Below are 22,186 nucleotides of genomic sequence, written 5' to 3' on the forward strand. Positions count from 1 at the left end.
ACACCAGAAACATCCTCTGTTCTAAGGAATAAACCACGTTGTCTACAGCACACTTGCACGTTGTGAACAGCACATGCTTACAGCAGAAAGACGACGTACAGAATGGCACACCCACAGACTGCGTTGTCTTCTATATCTTTCACATCACTTGCAGCGCCATCTGTTGTTGAAAATTGTAACTACTGTAATTTCGAAAGTTTGTCCGCCTGAAAATGTACTGTTGTCCCAAGCATATTGCAACAAATGGTGTATTTCTAACGCTGCTCGTTTAGTTTTTATTGCCGTTTCAAATATACCGGTCATTTTTGAAACACCCTGTAGTTACATACACATAATTACACTGTATAGACGTCTTACAATCGATAATGGAGTTACAAGCGTAGCGGCAAAGGAAGTTATAAGAAGATCGGAGTACGCAAGACCAATGACTTGTTCCCGGACTTGGAGGACGTAAAACGGAGACACTTTCCTATTAAGGAGGAAGCAACGTCGCAGTCACCGTGGTGTAGTGGTTGTGATACTAGACTATTGTATCGAAGGTTGCGAGTCCAACGTCCACCTCAACTGTAAAGTTTTAATTTCTATATTCGGTTCGAATACATTCTAGAAGTATCCACAAATCTCAAGAATCATTGTACTGGAATGTTCTGTAACTCTATATATACTGTATGTGTTCTGGCCATAGGCTGTTCGCTCCGCGCCCTTGTATGTCCAAGTGCTGAATAAATCTTCGTTAAGTGAAGTTAGTGTTCGTCATTCACCTAATCACACCTTCTTCTACGAGACAACATTTTTACTCTGCTCCTTGACTGATAACGCACTACACCCCGCTTTCATCTTCTTCTGGATGTATTTCGGATGGCCTTAGTTGCCCCAACCCGCAGAATACAGGAGTCCTGACCAACAAAGGCACTTCTGCTCACTGTAGGTCGAATTGCAGAGACACGGGCATGGGATGTTGGGAGCACATTGGAAAACGCCCTTGTACTGGTGAGTCACGGTACACGTTCGTTCACACCCGTAGCTACGGTTACCTCGAGAACCACACTGAACGATGCAGTCGACGTGCCAATAGGCCAACTTTCAGACAGATAGGGGAGTGTCCTCGTGTGGGGGTCGTTAACATGGGATGAAATGGAGCTCATGCTACATGTACCATCTGCTCTCACCAGCCCATGATACGTGAATCTACTGTCCAATAATGTATATCTATTGGTTCACCTATAGCACATCTAAGGTGTCCTGTACCTTCAACAAGACAATCTAGCCCGCTATCGCTCCAGAGGTGTTCTAGAGCATGCTATTGCTCCTGAGATGATTCATAGTGGTATGAGAAATACTCCACTGTCAGGAGTGTGATGATGTATCCTCACAGATCACATGAGCCCCGTCCCATTGAAGTATTTTTTACGTTACAGAGGAAGAAGTGCGTACCTTTGACCGAGATTCGGTCAATCTATGTGAGTTATTGGTACCATCCTTTTAGTGAGGAATGTCCTCTTTGTCTATGCTAGTATGTTTCTTATATCGTCCTTACTCCTTGCAAGCAGTTGAAAATGTATCTTGAATAATTAACCTAATTACTAGCTTTTAATCTTAAAAACAACGTAATTATCTTCATAGTTGTAGCCTCTCAACAGACGTTTTCAAGCGAATAAAATGCTACAGCTATCGTTGCACAGGTCTCGGCAGTGGGTTGGTGGCGCCCTCTAGCTTCATAGCAGTCAAATCGTACTTCTTGAAAGCACGAGGGCGTGCCGTCGGCATGTCTACGGCTGGCAGCAACGTGGGGCAGATGATGATGCCACACCTGGTGCGTTTCCTGCTGGAGAACTACGGCTTCAGCGGCGCCATGCTGGTGCTGGGAGGCGTGGCGATGCACCTTCCGGCATGCAGCCTCCTCTACCAGCCGCTGGAGTGGCACGCCGAGCGCCGACCAGTCGCCAGCGAGCTGAAGCCGCTGAAGGGCGAGCCAGACAGTTCCACAGATCGCACTGCAGTGGACAAGGAGTCGCCCAAGGTCCGACAACCGAGGCGTTTCGCGTCCGTGACGTCACTAGCCACATCCGAGCTGGGCGACATGAGCGAAGCCATACCTGTCGATAACAAGAAGTGCCTACCTCCCACTAGCGAAGAAGACCCAGGCCCTGTCCAGCAGAGTGAGTACCGACGAATATGTTTCAACATCTTGTCGCTCTACTAGCTGTGACCTTAGTGATTGTCAGTCCATTAGCGAATAGAGCAATACGTACATAATGCATCCACTGGGACAGCCCCACAAGGGCCAGCTGGTATGTTGAACTGAAACTTGCTGTCCTTATTAAGGGTGAATTCAAGTTACTGCTTTTGTTACGCTGTATCGCTGTTCATGTAATCGTCTAATGCAATTATTTGTCGATTTTTGGAAACATGATCCACGTCAACTGTTTTCTCGGAATAAGCTAGATACAGGTACCTCTCGTGTTCTATCCGATGTTGCTGTATAGCACGCTCTGTCTGCCTGAAATAATAGAAAGTGCTTAGACAAAGGATCCAACATGTGTTACACATTTTAGTCCTGTGCCATTATTAACTGGCCTCATCAGTTATCACTTTGACGGTGGCTTGTCAAGTATCCTTGTAAAAGTCAGTTAACCTTTCCTCACAAAAAAAAAAAAACAAAAAAAAACAGAGGCAAAAACGCAATCAATTAGAATAATTTGCAGTTTGGGTAACAGCTTTCATTAATTGCTACCAGAAACGTTATATCATTACAGGCAATGCCTGAGTACGATTTCCCAAATAAATTACCATGTAGTTGGTTATCATCTCTGTAAACGGCAGATTCATCTCACATACTATGCTGGAAACGAATTTTGTAATTATTAGTTTATAACCATGGAATCTTCCATGCAGCCACTTGTCACAATCAATGGCAACTTTACTGAAATAGGTATACAATAGGAACTATAACATATGTCGGAAGTTTCGGCATCTGATTTTGACATAACCGATATCTAATTATCTTTTGGATTTATATTGTATGTCTGTCGTTGTTACTCTTTACTTCTCATATTTTATTAATCGCAAAAGAACCAAAAACACTTTTTAGAGTTCGTATGAATTTGGTATGTATGTTAATCTACAAGTGGTATTATGGTAAGTGACTTCTCATATTTAATCCACCTTACCCAATAGTTGAAATCATGTTTCTACTGGGTCTTTGTTCCTTTCGTTACTCATATCACCTACATTACAAAGCCAATCTCTAATGACCTCATTGGTGATGGGATAATAAGTACCAATCTTCCTTCCTTGTTGGAAACGTTCCCCCCCAGTAACTAAATGATAAGGCAGCTGTGTATTATGAAGAATATTGTATGCGATTTATCAAACTGAAACCACCTTACAAAATTATAACTTATGGCCTTAACATCTGAAAATTTATACTAAAATAGTGTGCTACATAGACTTCTTCCATGCTCATTATAGATCTGATGATGGTTCCTGCACCGTGAACCTGCTAATATTCATCAGAATGTTGTTGCATTTGTAAATAATACAAATTATTGAACTAACTATTTATCAGTTGTTATTTGTCTCTGAAACAGTTTGTGTATCCTGATGATACAGATAATTTCTTGCAATGTCACATGTTAACGGATCTGAGTAATACGTCCATATGGCCTTCCTACGACTATGTAAGTCTCATAATATGTCATATAATAATGGTCTATTTATTGTGAGATATTACATTAAAAGTGGTACGATTATCACCTTACCAAGTAATGTTGTAATGATCTAAGCTTACATTCAATAAAAGAAACTGTTTGAACGAGGCACTCCAACTACATCTACATGATAATTCTGCAGATCACAACTAGATGGTTCATAGAACCACTTACACTTCATTTTTGTACCATTCCATTCTCGAACGGAGAGTGGGAGAAAGGAGCATGTAAATGTTTCTGTGCGAGTTCTGATTTCTATTATTTCTTCATGAAGATCATTTCTTTCTATGTAAGTGGACGCCAACAGAATATTTTCGAGTTGAAGCAGAAACTCTCATGTTTGAACCCAAGTTAAAACTGGAACTTAAAATTCAGAATACTGACTGCCTTTTAAGCTCTTCTCTAAAACCTACAGACACTTCATTCTGCGAAATTACTTACCTCTTCGCAGTCCAATGATATTTCAGTCACTGTGAAACGCATCAGTCAATTGATGGATCGCCATACCTCATATATAGTGGCAATTGATTCAATTAATTGTGATCCATGTCATATTTCGGCCAGTTGATGAATATTGGATGCTGATAACATTGGTGATGTCAGTGACACGCAAAGAGTGAACGACTAACAATTGTCTTTATTTTCTCCTATCTGTGTAGTTACTTATATGTTCGATATGCGTTGTGTAATAGGAATCTGATGGAGTCTGAGATAGGCTTCACGAAGGTGACCAGCCCCAAGAGCTCCCTTGGAGAGGTCAGCTTCCAAACATTAGGCTACTTGGAGCAGGGAACAGCGACCTGGTAACTTAGCGTCACATAGACGTTTACGGGTCCTGTACTGTCTGCCTCGGCGCTAGTATGACACAAGCGGACAACATTTCAAAACTTAGGCAGTGCGCTGGGTGGTCTCCTTTCTCGTGGGAAGCTTGGTAGCTGTTTATTGCTAAAAGTTTTTCTTCTCCCCTGTGGGAAGTACGGCAGACAGGCACAACTCTACACGCTGTCAGAATTTCTATGCCTCGCAAGGCGGGAAGGAAGCTCATTGGGTGATATAAAAAAAATCAGTAAGTGATAGTTTCTCTCGAAATTTCAAATGCAGGAAAACAATTCACTGGGGACACAAAAAGATATATATGAGGAGTTTGAAGCTTAGTTTTCTCACAGTTGTCTAATTCTGAGGACAGCTCATTGGTTACCTTATAAAACATTCGCTAGATTTTAAGACACATTATGATTAGTAATTCTTAGTGTACGCTTCTGATTTCGAAATATGTTTTGTGTGGGTTCAGTGCTGGGTAAAGAGGAAAGAGAAACTTTTTTCGACGTTCTGAGGGGAGAAATGGAAGCTGTTTTTTTGGATTTTGAGACATAGAGAAGCGGGCACTGTGATTACACTGACTTTGGAGACACAGCAAAATTCAGACTTACTTTCCTGGGGGGGCAGTCCATCACACTGCGGCTAATGAATAGCACTTATCAGCAGGCCCGACTGTATGCATGACTCGACTCTCCAGCTCGTCAGCTGTGGTGGGAACATCTGGCAATCCAGGCTACTCAGGAAGGAGAGCAGTTGGCTAGGTCCCTTTATTTAGCTCTCGGTTAGACATTCGAGGGTTCATCCATGACCAAGCAGGGTTTTCAATTTGTGTGTGGGTTTGATACAACTTTCTGACATGATCAGGGCAATCACTGCACATTCATCCATGATTATACTTTTTCGAGAATGTGTAGCTATAACGATAGTTACTCACATCACACTTGTTCTTTGTGGACATTGACAAATCAGCCTAGTTCTGGCTTAAACTTGGTTTAATGTGAACACTGGTTCCTGTCAGATCACCGATGTTAAGCGTTGTCGGGCTGGGCTAGCACTTGGATGGGTGACCATCCGGTCTACCGAGCGCTGTTGGCAAGTGGGGTACACACAGCCCTTGTGAGGCAGACTGAGGAGGTACTTGATTGAGAAGAAGCGGATCCGGCCTCGGAAAGTGACATACGGCTGGGAGAGCGGTGTGCTGACCACATGCCCATCCATATCCGCATCCAGTGACGCCTATAAGCTGAAGATGACACGGCAGCCGGTCATTACCGTAGGGTCTTCATGGCCTGTTCGGGAAGAGTTCAGTTTAGTTTACTTTTAGTCCTGAATTGGCCCCTTCTCTCACTCTGTCTTTTATTAATGACTTTATTGTGACATTTATTGTTTTCTTGATTATGCATGTGCTGGTGAGGAGTAATTGTAATAAACTGAGACCAATTTGAGCCAAGGCTTTTAATTCATTTGGTAGAGGAACCCTTTCTAGATAATTAAACTTGCAAAGAATTTTGTAAGAACCAAGACCCGGTACTAACGTATGAAGGCCTCTCTGTTAAATTATTCAGTCCACTGCTTGTCAGATTTATTTTCGTGTCTGGGTTCATGTGGAAGGATCTGTCTCTTGACCCAACCAGTGCAGGTCATTATAGCAGCCTAAACGCTTGTTAGCTCTATTGTCAGCTTACTTTTGCAGTTGTAATCAAAGGATCGATATCAAATACTTCGCAGTTGCCAAGGGAGGTGCATTTGTTTTTCTTGAAATAATCGAACTTTTTACAAATTCATACTGAACAGAATGTAATACCATAAGCTTCTATATTTCAAATAATGTTTCAAACTGACTGGTATGCATTAATTTTCAATACCATACAGAACTTCTCAAAAAAGGTATATTCGCTGTTCCTAAAAAAACTTAAACTGTGTGGAAGTTGCTGCTGGAAAGACAGTACGTAATACCAAAGCAATTCAATTAAATACCAAAGGTTAAACATTGTTGTACTATATGTACTTATTAGATTAGCTGTTGTTGTTGTTGCTGCTGTGGCTGTTGTTGTTCCTGCTATAGCACTCTTCAGTCTGAAGACTGGTTCGATGAAGCTCTGTAGGTCACACAGTAGAGCTGCTATCCCCAGGAAGTAAGAAGTCCCTAGTTTTCCCTTCCTTCAACTTTTTGCAGCACCAACATGGTAGGTGACTGAGCAGAGTGGTGCCTCTGCAACAACTGAAAGGACTGCTGCCACTCTTCAAAAACCATTTCCTTGTCTCTCCACACACATATCCCTCCTATGTGGTTGCAGCTGTGATCGATTATCAGTAACACAGAGGTATGCAAATCACCTATCCTTCACAAGATTCATGGTTTTTGTGGGTCACCTAAATCATTAAATTTTGTTATGTTTATTGTCAAACTTATTCAGCTACATACATTACGCTATAGATGAAGACTAGGAATGATCAACATCTTCACAGACTTGCCTATTAATGTATTCTTGAGAGACCCTAGAAACATACAACAATCACTGTAAAATACAAAAATTATCCATTACGAAATACATACATATGTATAATATTTTTCAATGGTGTAATATAAAATGGATTTCTTCACATAAATGAATAGAATATGGTGTAGTACTAAACATCTCAGTACACAATTTAAAAAATATTTGCTTCAAATTTTAGAATCACATGCCTTGACATCTGCCACATCTAAAGTTAAAAGCAATATGCGGTAGCACATAAAGTAATGTCTATAGCATCTCGATTTCTCCGGTTCAGCCTAAATCATACAAAAAGAGAGCACATTAAATTTTGATCTGGATCTGTGAAGCTGTGTTGCTGTGTGGCTGTTGAAGAGTTTGACTTTCAAAGCGTTACAAAAAGATGTTCTGTACTGGTTTACGATACCTTACAATTAAATTATACTCTATACGTGAAGAGCTTAATTTTACTGTAGTGCAGAATTACACTCAACAGTTCTAGAGAAAACCTTGTATTAAGGCGCATTGCCATGTGTAACACATTACACATCCCAAAGCAATTGCAAAATCTACAGGTTGTGTCCATCATGATGACACAATTATTTGGGGACTATCAAGAACGTGATGTGTATCAGTTTCAGTTAACAAATCCTATGACTAAAGGCGACTGAGCCAACAACTCTTAAAGAAACTACTTTTTGAGGTACTGGAGAACCTACAAATAGTTGTTTGTAAGAGGTAATGAGTTGATATGCTTTTGATGTAGTTTATATAAGGAAGACTAACTTGACGAACATCTATGTCATCACTATGTGGATTAAACACAGGAAACTCCATTAATTTGTTGAAAGTATAGTAATAGATACACCACCATTATCACTGATTTTGTAAAGGTCTTTAAAACTTCAGCCTATGTTTACAAGTTGAAGTGTACAGTAAATCTGTCTTGAAGAACTTGTGATTTACGGTAACTTGTGATTTACGGCGTTCAGTAGCAGTAAATATATCTTCAGTGTTCATTAATGCTAATAAGAACTATAGAGAAGCTGTCATATTAAATCGAACCGTGTAGGCGACATCCGATCTAAACCATATGTCCAAAACATATGTCTTTTGGTTAGTTGTACCATCGTAAAAACCTACAGCAGAGCGATATCAGGCATCGTTGTTCCGGTTGGATACATGATTTGGGGTGCAGATTTAACATGAGGCACTGGGAGGTATTGACAACTGCAATGTGGGACGACAGGAAGTGTTGCCAATTATAATGTGGGTCTGCATTAGCGTTGTGTAGACCACGATGCCGTACGCTCAGGTTCAGAAAAAAGAGAACACCTTGAACGACTAGAGACAGGACTTTCATATTCATAGAACATGTACATTACAATGTTCTTCAAAAATGATTAGCATTTCAGTCACCTTAGTTCGGCATATGTCTTCTAGTCTAGTAGGCACATGATAAGCCATGGGCACTGATAAATTCTTCCGTGCATGTTGGCACCGGTGCGTATAAGGCGCGAATGGCGTCCTGTTGTGCAGCCATTCATGCTGCATTCACCTGGTATTAAAGTTCATCATAGGTGCTTGGCATTGGGTCGCAGTGCTGCACCTGTTGTTTCATCGTATCCACCACAAATTCGATTGGCGACAAGCCTGGTGATCAGGCAGACCAGGACAGAAAGCTGATATCCTGGACACCAAGAAGGTACGTGTTTATGCAGCAAGATCTGGTCGTGCATTGTCTTGCTGAAAAATGGCGTCTGGGGTTTTGTGCAGAGAGGGTATGGCTGTGGGTTGCAAATGTCATTCACGTAGGTCACACTGGTCACAGTACCCACCCAATAGCACTCCACACTGCAGGGTCACGAGTTGCATTGCATGTCCTTTACGAATGTAATGACTGTGATGCCACTCCCCCTGTCTGTGGGGCACCAAAATGCGGCCATCATTTTTAAACAATAAGAACCCGGATTTGTGCAAAAACACTGTCAATGCCATTCCTGCCCCCAGTGAAATCGTCCCGCCTTTTATATTCGACCTTAATATTATCTTTTCACACATGGTTCACGATATTATTCCAATCTTCTGGCGTTGTGTTACACCTCATTCACCAGCCTCTTTGTGACTCGCAACATAAAGGTTTTATATCGCTCCCCGACATCTGCTTTTATTTGAGCTCAGATAACTTCGGTGGCACACCGTGGAAGACGTATAACTTTGTGGCTGTGGTTCTCTGCTATCGTATCACTTACATACTACATCTTCTGTGTCTTATATCGCTTCACTAATACTAGAAGTCCCGCTTTTCACATATTGTGTTCTAAGCATATTTTACTATCTTTCAACCAGCTGCCTATTCCGTCTCTCCTTGCAGCAGCATTCGTTGTACCGAATGGTAAGGTGCATTTACCATTACGAAACCCTACCATAATTGACTTTTAGAAGTAGACGAATGATGAAATGGTCTTTAAATGTATCTGCATTCATTTCGTCTTGGAAATAGACAGGTTTTTTTTTCACTGAAATGACACCATAGCACTGGGCACAGCAGTTAATACATTTGTCATTAATTTTATTACACTCTCCAGATGCACTGCTAGGAACTCAGGCAGAAAACGGTTAGTGTCCCCGCGTTCCATTAATACCGTTCTTCCAGAGAATTTTGTCGACCGGAAGCCAGTTTTTTTTCGTTTTTAACAATGGAGAGACTTGTCGTTCTGCCGATAAAGTAATCACCGTTCTACAGTGAAGCCATTAACTTTTTAGGTGTTGGGAACTTTTTCGTGCTGTAACACGTGTTTGTATGTTGTCTCATAGCACTTTCGTCCAACGTGCCTGTTTCAGCCACACGACGCGATCTCTTCCTTGACTTTGCAGGCGTGACGATAACAAGGCCACCAGCTGAACTGGCACCCTCTTTATCATTTATCACTCTCTTCACGTTGCTGTAGAGATGATGTTCAATACTTCCACTACCTAGTCAATCATTTTATTCATTGGCGTCAAGGGCCCTCCATTGCCCCTTTCCCTTTCACACTAAACAGACAGACTGTATATAAATTCGTGTGCATGAAAATTCAGCGTTGCATCTTTCCCAAAAGTCATCGTCTCTTCACAATAGGAAGCCATTTTCCACACACATGACCGAGAGAGGTGACGCAGTGGTTAGCACAATGGACTCGCATTCGGGAGGACGACGGTTCAGTCCCTCGTCAAGCCATCCTGATTTAGGTTTTCCTCTAAATCGCTCCAGGGAAATGCTACGGTGGTTCTTTCGAAAGGGCTCGGCCGACTTCCTTCCCCGTCCCTCGCTCATCCGATGAGACCGATGACCTCGCTGTTTGGCCTCTTCCCCCAAACAACACAACCCACACACATGTCAAGAAACCCACATAGTCAGTGGAATGCACACACAAACGTGAACGAAGCACGCAGCACCCTTGATTGAAAGCAGGGGTTCGTCTAGCAGTCTAGCACTACGGCAACACTGGGGCGTTGCCTCAGTAACGTAAGAAAAATCTCAGAATCTGACTGGCCATCGTAGACGCGCGAAGCACGTGCGCCAAGACCACTTCACCTGTCAGAGCTCTTCTCTCGGCCCAGGGAGTGTATGTAGTAGATGTGCGCCGTCTAAAACGTGCCAAGATTGCGTGGACCGCACTGTCTCAAACAGCTAAGCAGGCCGCGAATTGTGAAGTGCTGTGTAATTTTTAATTAATGGTACAGGACTTAGACGTAGCTCTCGGTGTGTACTGTTCAGCGTTTCCACAAAAAATGCAGTGCCAGTGGTAGCAAAGAGATCACTGGTTGGAACGACAAACTATAGACGCATGTCACTTGCTACCAATAAGACTGATTTCCAATCCTACAGGAATGTTAATGAATACAGATTTATTTCATGCAGTTTTGGTACAAACAGTATGACGGGAATTGCATACGATGGGCGTATGGAGACGGGTGTCTCATAAAAGGATTTTGCTCACACAGGCAGATAAAGCTGCACGTCTTCAGAAACTCGACCGCAGATGACTGGAAGCGTGTTGTGTGGTCGCAATTTACTGAGTTTCTAAATGAGAAAATTATGGTCGTGCTTCCTCACCTTGTTAATTTTAGCTGTTGAGTTGCAAGTTTTTTTCAGGTGACGTTACAGTGGGCGACTTGCGTGTTGGTGATGAGGAGGACAACACAACACCCAGTGCCGAAAATCTCCAAACCGGCAGGGAATCGGACTTAGGTGCATTGTGTGGCAATCAGACGAGCTGACCACTCAGTCAAGGACGCGGACTTTCTAAGTGATCCAAGTTGTCGACTACATTGTTGGCCTAATTAGACATTTAACTTGTGGAGTTTAGAGGATGTACTTCACGCCAGAGGTGGTTCTGTGGTGTTTTGATGGTGGGCTTCCTAGCATGACTTCACTCCACTCATTAAGGTTACCATGTTAATGACTGAGATGTTTATTTCAACACCTGCCGGGGCCAAGCAATGCACTTTTTCCTACATCTCCCAATGCAGGTGCTATGGATACTCCCGTCTTTCAAGTTGGAGTCACAAAGGGCTGTTCATATACGTTTCCTGTTTCACAGAAGCATTCTGTTGCGTCTCGACTGGCCAACTAAATCACCAAATCCCATGCCCCAAGCGAAAATATCTGTGATTTTCTGGAAAAGCAAGTAAAATGTAACAGCTAACATCTCCACAATTTAGTAATCCAATATGGCCTAATTAGCTATGTGTGGATTCAACTGGATATGACATATGTGAAGAAAGTTTTGAACTCTCTTCTTCACACTATTTAGGCCATTGTAATGCTAGAGGTGTTGCTAAGAGGTCTGATATCTTTTGGGGGAGTGACTAATACTTTGTGCAGTAAAATGAGCCGGCCGGAGTGGCCGTGCGGTTCTAGGCGCTACGATCTGGAACCGAGCGAATCCTGCCTCGGGCATGGATGGGTGTGATGTCCTTAGGTTCGTTAGGTTTAATTGGTTCTAAGTTCTAGGCGACTCAGAAGTTAAGTTGCATAGTTCTCAGAGCCATTTGAGCCAGTAAAATGAAATATTGTATGGCATTATTGGCTGGGATACCTGATCTGGAATTGTTCAGCAACCTGCTGCAAGTCTTTTTATATGATGCCACTTTGGCAGCTTCCACGTTGATGAAAACGAGATGTAATGATTACGACAACGCCAATACATAGTCTCTGAAGAAAATGTCTGATCCGACCGAGAAACAAACCTGTAACCATAAGGTCTAGAGGTGACAATATTGACCACTAGACCACAAGTTGCAGTACTTTTTTTTCAGTGTGCTTACTTTTATATTATCCATAACCTCCAACGAGCCTCTATCTCAAATAACATATCTCATATACTGTATTTTGTTTAATTTAAGCACCACGTCAGTATATTACTCAGTCATTACTTTTATCTTGTCATTCTTCTACTTGTGAACCTAGAGAACCACAATTATGAAGTTACTGAAATGCCCATTTGTTGAGATACGCTGTGCAACGTTCCTTGAGATATGTATGCATGGCCGAAGAATCAAGCACTCCTGCGACTACAGGCGTCATGCAATAAGTCAGTTGTGAATGCCGGCAACCATCAGCTGTGCAATGGATTACGTCAACGGAAATTTGTGCCAATCCAGTACTAGAACCCGGATTTCCAGCTTTACATGAGTGGTCGAATTAACTGCTTTGGAATTGGCGCACGACTCACTGCCAGACCCAAACATCCAAGTGCCATTGTTTATGCGTTAGAACCTTCATGTGTACCTCTTATGAAATTCCCGCATGGAGGGGTGGGGGGATTTTTGATTCTTAGTCGCTGCCTGGTATCGTCGAGTCAGTACGATATTGCAGTACCTGTGGCGTTACGAGGCACGAGACAGGAAGTGCATGCAATTCTGAAGAAACATCATACCTTACTTAAGAACACAGGTACTGCTATATCGAACTAATCCAGTGATACAAGGCAGAGACTTTCAATCAAAATGCCTCCCCCACCCCAACCTCCTGTACGAGAATTACATGATGTGAATGACAACATATGAACGTTTATGTCTGGTTGTAAGTCGTGCACGGATAGTTAAGGCGACCACTCGTGTAAATCGGGAAGTATCGGCTCAAGTCTCGGTCCGGTAAGTTTCCGTTGTCGTCATTCCATTACACAGCTGATGGTTGTGCGTATTCGCAGCTCCGAAAACATTTTATCAACAACAGTCATATTTTCAACTCTTGTGAAGACTGAACAGAACCTTTGTCCATTCCAAAAAATGAGTGTATTCTCTTTTCATAGAATAAACTGCAGCAAAATTTACGTTAATTGTTCGACTTCGCAGAGACTCAGCCAGTGTGGCGTCGAGTGATGGCTTTCATGGACCTGGACCTGCTGCGGAACTGGGTGTACCTCAACGTGATGTTCGGCTCGGCGTGCATGACCGTGGCGGCCATCAACTTCTCGCTGCTGCTGCCCTTGTACCTGCAGCGCCACCTCCACCTCTCGCTGTCGGAGACGGCGCTCTGCCTCACCGTGACGGCCGCCGGGGACTTCGTGTCCAGGATCACGGTGCCTTCTTTCACGGACCGCTTCAAGATCAGGCCGCGCCTTACGTTCTTGGTGGGCGCCATCTTCTGTACAATCACTCGCTCAGGTCAGGACCCTAGTCTCTGCAAAACCAAAACTAACATCAAATTCTCTTTTTTTCGTTGTTTCAGATAGGAAAGATTCATCAACAGACTGGTCTGGTTAAATGTAGCAATGTATCTGGTAAGATCGAACTATCTTTATAGACCCAACAGTTACTACTGAGGATGAAAGCAGCATCTTCCTTATTTCAAAAACCTGTATTTCAGCAAATCAACCATTTAACTATGGGGAACTGTATGACTGTACATACATGAAGGCTAAATCATATTTTATTTTGTGAATGAGTCAGTATATCCTAACCAGGTTTTGTACAAATGATGTTAACCGAAATACAAAATCAGGTACAACTGTTTTCATCGAGAAATGTAATTTCCTCAATAGCTTTGAACGGCTATGGAAACATCAGTAGAATGGTTTAACTGTTGTTAATGTTTGTCAAGTGGGGCTGTCAGGCCATGAGGAAGATTCCAAAGAGAGGACGAGTCAGATATCAATTTTGTGTCAAACTGTCCACAGCATTACTTACATAAACTAATGGAAAAAACTGCACGCCGTTAAATAATTATTGTGGTATAATGAAATTTTGGGAATGCGTTGTCTATTTAAGTTATGAATACTGTAAGATCAACGGTTAATGTCAGAGTGAAATAAGCCACTGCAAAAGTGGAATGCTGGTATACGAATAACAGGTGTAATCACCAAAATGTTGAATGCGAGCAAGCAAACGGCATTGCGTTGTGTTGTACAGGTGCTGGATCACAGTTTGTGGGACGAAGTTCCAGGTCTGTTTCACTTGGTCGGTCAGTACAGGGACGGTTAATGTTATTTGTTGATGACGCTGGCGATGTAGATCGATGACGTCTAATACGTACTCTACTGGGGCAAATCTGGAGGTAGGCGGCTAAAGGGAGAGGTTCGACACTCTACAGAGCATGTTTTACAACAGAGGTATGTGTAAGAGTGTTATCCTGTTGGAAGACACCGCTGGAATACTGTTCATGAATACAGTTCAGAAGGTCGAATCATCAGATCGACGTACACATTTGCACTCATCGTGAGTACGATAACGACGACAGTGCTCCTGATATCATACGAAATCGCACCCCATACCATAACTTCAGGTGCAGGTCCTGTGTGTCAAGCACGCAGACAGTCTGGTAGCAGGCCTCCTTCTAACCAATACACGGCTATCACTGGCACTAAGGCAGAACTAGCTTTGATTGTGAATCACAACAAACCTCCATCCTGCCCTGCAATGAGATCTTGCTAGGTACCTCTAAAGTCAGGTTGGTTGGCTGTTTTGGGGAAGGAGACCAGACAGCGAGGTCATCGGTCTCATCGGATTAGGGAAGGACGGGGAAGGAAGTCGGCCGTGCCCTTTGAAAGGAACCATCCCGGCATTTGCCTGGAGCGATTTAGGGAAATCACGGAAAACCTAAATCAGGATGGCCGGACGCGGGATTGAACCGTCGTCCTCCCGAATGCGAGTCCAGTGTCTAACCACTCGGTCCTAAAGTCAGGAATGACTGTGGTTTGGGGTCAGTGAAATACGCAGCAGCAGTACGTCTTGCTCTCAGCTGTCTCTGAAGTAACCGATTTGTATCAGTTTGTTGTGTCACAGGGGAGCCAACTGCTGTTTACATTGCTGCTGCAGATACTGTAAGATTCTCCAAGCTATATGCCGAACACGATGGTCTTTCTTCTTGCTACTGGCAAGTGGCGATCTAGTGCCTGGTCTTGTTTCGACTGTACATTCTCATGACCATCGCTCCCAGCAATTATGAACAGTGGCTACCTTCCTACCAGCTCTTTCTGAAATATCGCAGAAGGAGCATCCAACCCCTCATAGCCCTTTTATACGACCTGTTTCAAAGTCATTGACCTATTGATAATTGTTTTTATTTTACCTTAAAGTCAAGGAGTTGTGCAACATAAACGAAAGTTGGTAGGTGTCTTTCTACATCTGGAAGACGATGTCTTTTCAAATTTCGCACCACTATGAGGATATGAATCAGGTATGCAATAAACACCTACTGTAATAGTTGTGAGCGTTAGTTACCTTTGGGTACTAGACGTGGTGAGTTGGTGTTATCAAGAATGGCTTACAGACAACGAAAACGCCTTTGGCAACGCTTCAATAAGTTTGAACAAGGTCGTGAAATGCCGTAGGGCTACGAGAAGCAGGACGTTCCTTCTGCGACACTGCAGTGTAGTTCTTCATGTCAGAAATTTCCTGTCATTTTAATATACTACTTTAATTCCCTTAGACAGATAGGAAATTTGATGTCTAGTTACACCTTTTTCGTACTTCTTTCGTGTAACCATATATAGGGTGTTAGGGGTATAAGTGCTGATATTTTTCTAAAGACTGAGAGAAGTATACTGAACGACGTTACAACAGTGTTTATCTCAACTACAGAATAATAATGATAGCCATGAGTGTAGTGTGTTTTTATGTGGGTAGCTACTTCCAAGTATATGCGGCAAGAAGAAGCCATTAACGCATGTTTTCAGCTGAGCAGCAGGTCAGGTGTCGATGTATGGATGCATGGACGCAAAATGATTAGCCTACACCGTTTTCGTACAATTAGTGGTGCACTTACAAACACACAGAAAACATCAGACAGCGCATAATGTGATGTGTTTGCTAGAAAAATGTTAGATGCAGAGAAAAAAACAACTAACGCACTCATTAATGTACCAATGATAATAATGTACTGCACTTATACCCATAACACCCTGCATAACGGTGTATACAATAATATTTTATAATTTTCCTAATGTGCACAAAAAACTGCCGGTTGCTGTATACTGAATAGAGAATCGTAAGAATCAAGGAAGTTATTCATGTTCTCTTTCCTTAGATTTCTGGTGTTCACATCGCTTTCACTGTCAAACTGATTCAGTGACAACAGTGTTTTTCTTAGTTACACAACATACAGAACTGTGTTCTCTACTTAAGCTAACGATCTAATTTGCTGTCCTTTTATCGGGTTTTATTTTGTTTGTATCTCTAGCCAAGAGTCCTCACGTTCTGTCAATTATTACAAATATATTCTCCATTCTAACTATTTCTGAAGTGATTTATATAGTGTTCGAACTACACTTGTGCCAACACGAAATGTCAACGAACTAATGTGATTCGTCTGAAGCGTTAATTACCTATCATAGATATAAAAATGTTCCTGTGATGTTCTCACCTTCTTCAAGTGCATCGTCCCATTTCTATACTCTCTCATGTAACTTATGCAGTAATGGTGCCAATTTGAAAACTAAACTGTGTCATTTTTCTTTATTATTACTACATCTAGTGTCCACCCCTGGGAGCTGAGTGTTCAGCGCGACGGTATGTCATACCTAACGGCTTGGGTTCGATTCGCTGCTGGGTCGTAGATTTTCTCCTCTCAGGGACTGGGTCTTGTGTCGTCTTTATCATCATTATTTCATCCCCATCGACACGCAAGTCGCCGAAGTGGCGTCAACTCGAAAGACTTGCACCAGGCGAACGGTCTACCCGACGGGAGGCCCTATACACACGGCATTTACTACATGTAGTATAACTGAAATATTTCCTGGCAAGGGATAACAGCAGAGAAAACTGGCCTGTAGCTTTCTGCGTATTTTCGATTTTGCTTCTTTCTCTAGTCATAGAAGATCTCTGTCCGTGTTAGACATTCTGGATAGGTTCAAAATGGTTCAAATGGCTCTGAGCACTATGGGACTCAACTGCTGAGGTCATTAGTCCCCTAGAACTTAGAACTAGTTAAACCTAACTAACCTAAGGACATCACAAACATCCATGCCCGAGGCAGGATTCGAACCTGCGACCGTAGCGGTCTTGCGGTTCCAGACTGCAGCGCCTTTAACCGCACGGCCACTTCGGCCGGCGTCTGGATAGGTAGTTGATCACAATGACTCAGTCATTTTGTTTGCTAAAGGAACCTTGGGTAGGGGAGACACTGTATCAAGCACGACACAATTAGTGCTGAAAAGGTAGGACTATCTGCTTACTTGAAACTCTCTATGAGTCATATCGTTTAAATATCTGGGAGTAAAGTTGCCAAGCGATGTGAAACGGAACGTGCATGCCAGGATTGCGGTAGGGAAGCCGAATGGTGGACTTCGGTTTATTGGGGGAATTTTAAGAAGGTGTGATTCATTTGTAAAGAAGATCGCGTATAGGACGTTAGTGTGACTTATTCTTGAGTACTGGTCGAGTGTTTGGGATCCTCACCAGATCGTATTAACAGAGGACATCGAAGCAATTCAGAGGTAGACTGCTAGATTAGCTACTGGTACGTTCGATCAACACACAGTTTTTACTAGGATACTTTGAAAACTCAAATGGGAATCCCTGGAGGAAAGGCGACATTCTTTTTGAAGAACAGTATTGAGAAAATTGAGAGCACGATCCTACTGCCGCCAACATATACTGATCAGCCAGAACGAGTCATTGCATGGTAACAATGAGGCCTTGGTAGGTCGCTGGAAGGAGCTGGCACCACATATACACACACGAGTTACCTTATTCCCGTAAATTCTTGGAAGGGGGGTGATGAGGTCCGACATCACAATGAATCACATTCCGTATGTGCTCATTCGGGTACATATCTGGCGAGTTGTGCGGCCAGCACATCAACTGGAATTCGCCACTGTGTTCCTCGAACCACTCGTTACACTCTTGACCTTTTGACATGGCGCATTGTCTTGCTGAAAAATGCCACTGCCGTCGGTAAATATGATCGTCATGAAGGGGTGTGCGTGGTCTGAAACCCATGTGTGATACCCCTTGGCCGTCATGGTGCCTTGCACGAGCCCCACTGAACTCGTGGATTCCCATTTGAATGCTCCCCAGAGCATAATGGAGCCGCCGCCAGCTCGTCTCCGTTCCGCAGTATAGGTGTCAAGGAGCTCTTCCTCCGGAAGACGACAGATTCCGTCCCTTCCGTCTGCATTATGAAGAAGGTATCGGGATTCATCAGACCATGCAACGCTCTGCCACTTCGCCAACATCTGGTGCCGATGGACACGTGCCCACTTCACTCGTAGTTGCTGGTGTCGTGATGTTAACATTGGCACTTGCATGGGTCGTTGACTGCGAAAGCCTATCGTTAAGCGGTTCGGTGCAGTGTGTGGTCAGACACACTTGTACTCTGCGCAGCATTATAGTCTGATGTTTGTTCCGCCACAGTTCGCCTCTTGTCTTGTTTTACCAGTCTACACAGCCTACTACGTCTGACATCTGTAATGAAGGGTGGCTGCCAAACCTCACGGCGTGTGAATGTGGTTTCACCTTGCTTTCCCCACCTGTTGAAGACACTCACCACAGCACTCCTCGAACATCCGAGAAGTCTTGCAGTTTCCGAGATGCTCGTGCCGAGCCTCCAGCCTACCCTCGATCGAACTCAGATATATCACACGCCTCCCCCATTCTACTCACGGACAGCACGCTCATTGACACTACATGCCCCCTGTGTGTGTGTCTGCCTAGCACTCATTCCTCGCCAGGTAACGCTGCTATCGTCTGGATGGGTTTATATCGGTAGTAGGTCGTTGGTCGTAATGTTCTGGCTGATCAAGGTACATTTGTCATGTGGACAACGAAGCTAAGATTCGAGAAATTAGGGCTCGTACAGAGGCATATAGAGAGTCGTTTTTCCATCGCTCTGTCTACGAGTGGGAGAGAAAGGAAACGATTGTACTGCTACAGGGTACCCTCCACCACACGTAGTATGATGAATTTCCGAGTACGTATGTGGATTTAAGTGTACCTTTCTGCCCTGCAACGCTTCCAGCTGTGTGTCCGCGCGGGCGCCCCCTAGTTACACCTTGCTGGCTGTTTCCCCCTTCGCCCGCCGATGTAACTCACCTCTCTCCATCGCCACTGCTTCACCCTGATGGTAGCAGTGGTCTATACGGAACCGCGCTGGCTCCAGAAGGCGACAGCAGAAAAAGATAAATTAAAGCAGTAGAAAAACAGTAGAATTTTCAAAACCATAAGAAACGAAATTGGAACACAAATATTCCCCAAAGGTCGATAAGTGTCATATGGAAGAGTGCATGTACTCATTTTATCTTATGATGCAGCAATATGGACACTGAAGTTAACTTTCTTCACGGAATAGAAGCATAGGAAATTTAATTAGAGGGATGAAAGAGCGTTATTGACACAGGAGATGAATTTAAGGATACCAAAAATATGAAAAACATTAGGAGACCACGAGAAAGACCTCCAAAGGCTGAAGGAAATATACGAAAGTGTCCAAGGTTAGGGAAACAATTAGAATATGGTAGAGGAGGCAAAAGACGTCAGAAAATGTTGGAGAAGCTTCTCTTTAAATTAGACATATTCCATGTCTGCGCCTGTTCTATATATTGATAACGATAATAATTCCTTCAGCGCAAACTGACACTTCATGGATGTACTATTTTTTGTTTACAGTATTTCCTTTCTTACTTCATTCAATGTTATGGACAACAGTATAATTATACTTAGTGCACTATGTTTTGCATTTACTATGTTCTGACAGACATAAAAATACACTCCTGGAAATTGAAATGAGAACACCGTGAATTCATTGTCCCAGGAAGGGGAAACTTTATTGACACATTCCTGGGGTCAGATACATCACATGATCACACTGACAGAACCACAGGCACATAGACACAGGCAACAGAGCATGCACAATGTCGGCACTAGTACAGTGTATATCCACCTTTCGCAGCAATGCAGGCTGCTATTCTCCCATGGAGACGATCGTAGAGATGCTGGATGTAGTCCTGTGGAACGGCTTGCCATGCCATTTCCACCTGGCGCCTCAGTTGGACCAGCGTTCGTGCTGGACGTGCAGATCGCGTGAGACGACGCTTCATCCAGTCCCAAACATGCTCATTGGGGGACAGATCCGGAGATCTTGCTGGCCAGGGTAGTTGACTTACACCTTCTAGAGCACGTTGGGTGGCACGGGATACATGCGGACGTGCATTGTCCTGTTGGAACAGCAAGTTCCCTTGCCGGTCTAGGAACGGTAGAACGATGGGTTCGATGACGGTTTGGATGTACCGTGCACTATTCAGTGTCCCCTCGACGATCACCAGTGGTGTACGGCCAGTGTAGGAGATCGCTCCCCACACCATGATGCCGGGTGTTGGCCCTGTGTGCCTCGGTCGTATGCAGTCCTGATTGTGGCGCTCACCTGCACGGCGCCAAACACGCATACGACCATCATTGGCACCAAGGCAGAAGCGACTCTCATCGCTGAAGACGACACGTCTCCATTCGTCCCTCCATTTACGCCTGTCGCGACACCACTGGAGGCGGGCTGCACGATGTTGGGGCGTGAGCGGAAGACGGCCTAACGGTGTGCGGGACCGTAGCCCAGCTTCATGGAGACGGTTGCGAATGGTCCTCGCCGATACCCCAGGAGCAACAGTGTCCCTAATTTGCTGGGAAGTGGCGGTGCGGTCCCCTACGGCACTGCGTAGGATCCTACGGTCTTGGCGTGCATCCGTGCGTCGCTGCGGTCCGGTCCCAGGTCGACGGGCACGTGCACCTTCCGCCGACCACTGGCGACAACATCGATGTACTGTGGAGACCTCACGCCCCACGTGTTGAGCAATTCGGTGGTACGTCCACCCGGCCTCCCGCATGCCCACTATACGCCCTCGCTCAAAGTCCGTCAACTGCACATACGGTTCACGTCCACGCTGTCGCGGCATGCTACCAGTGTTAAAGACTGCGATGGAGCTCCGTATGCCACGGCAAACTGGCTGACACTGACGGCGGCGGTGCACAAATGCTGCGCAACTAGCGCCATTCGACGGCCAACACCGCGGTTCCTGGTGTGTCCGCTGTGCCGTGCGTGTGATCATTGCTTGTACAGCCCTCTCGCAGTGTCCGGAGCAAGTATGGTGGGTCTGACACACCGGTGTCAATGTGTTCTTTTTTCCATTTCCAGGTGTGTATGTTGCTGAACTGAATAACTTCCATCCGTGATCTAAGTGCTGGTTTGTTTGTATTTTCTTTTTTAAATGTTCAATACTGTATATCACGCTGCGAACGATTTGACATTTCTATTTTGTATTACATGTGGTTCAGTTGGTCGTTAGTTAAGTGATACTGTATCACTCAAAATGTAGCTTTGAATGCGCTACCGCCGTTTACTTCGCTTCGCTACTGGTCACTATACCTCTCTGCAGTGATAGCCACGTCCTCTAGCACGGTGGCGCTGTATGTGTGGAACACTCTGGCTGGATTCTCTCGAGGCGCCGCCATCATCAACATTAACCTGTGCGTTGCCGAAGTGTGCCCCGACCACAAGCTTCCAGCCGCCGTAGGCCTTAACATGGTGACAAGCGGCGTTTTCCTCTTCACCCTTGGACCCGCTATAGGTAAGGAAATCCGCGTCATATACTCACAAAATTACACATACTAAGTGTAGGACTAGTGCATAATTTTCTTTTTCATACGTCTGTAAACTCACACTGTTTACAGAAGTATTTATGGGAGTGTGCAATGGCCATTTTAGAC

At 44.0% G+C, this 22,186-nt stretch overlaps 1 protein-coding gene across 1 annotated transcript in view; it reads left to right on the top strand.

The window, feature by feature from the left end:
- Window positions 1-1,725: 1,725 nt before the first annotated feature.
- LOC124616696 overlaps window positions 1,726-22,186 on the top strand; it is a 59,986-nt gene continuing 39,525 nt past the window's right edge. The window contains exons 1-3 of the mRNA XM_047145034.1: window positions 1,726-2,159; window positions 13,349-13,660; window positions 21,856-22,047. Of these exons, the coding sequence (XP_047000990.1) occupies window positions 1,766-2,159; window positions 13,349-13,660; window positions 21,856-22,047 (898 nt within the window). The 5' untranslated portion in view covers window positions 1,726-1,765. The remainder of the gene's footprint in view (window positions 2,160-13,348; window positions 13,661-21,855; window positions 22,048-22,186) is intronic.

Source organism: Schistocerca americana, chromosome 5 (genome assembly GCF_021461395.2).
Source record: "Schistocerca americana isolate TAMUIC-IGC-003095 chromosome 5, iqSchAmer2.1, whole genome shotgun sequence".
In the NCBI taxonomy this organism is placed as follows: Eukaryota; Metazoa; Arthropoda; class Insecta; order Orthoptera; family Acrididae; genus Schistocerca; species Schistocerca americana.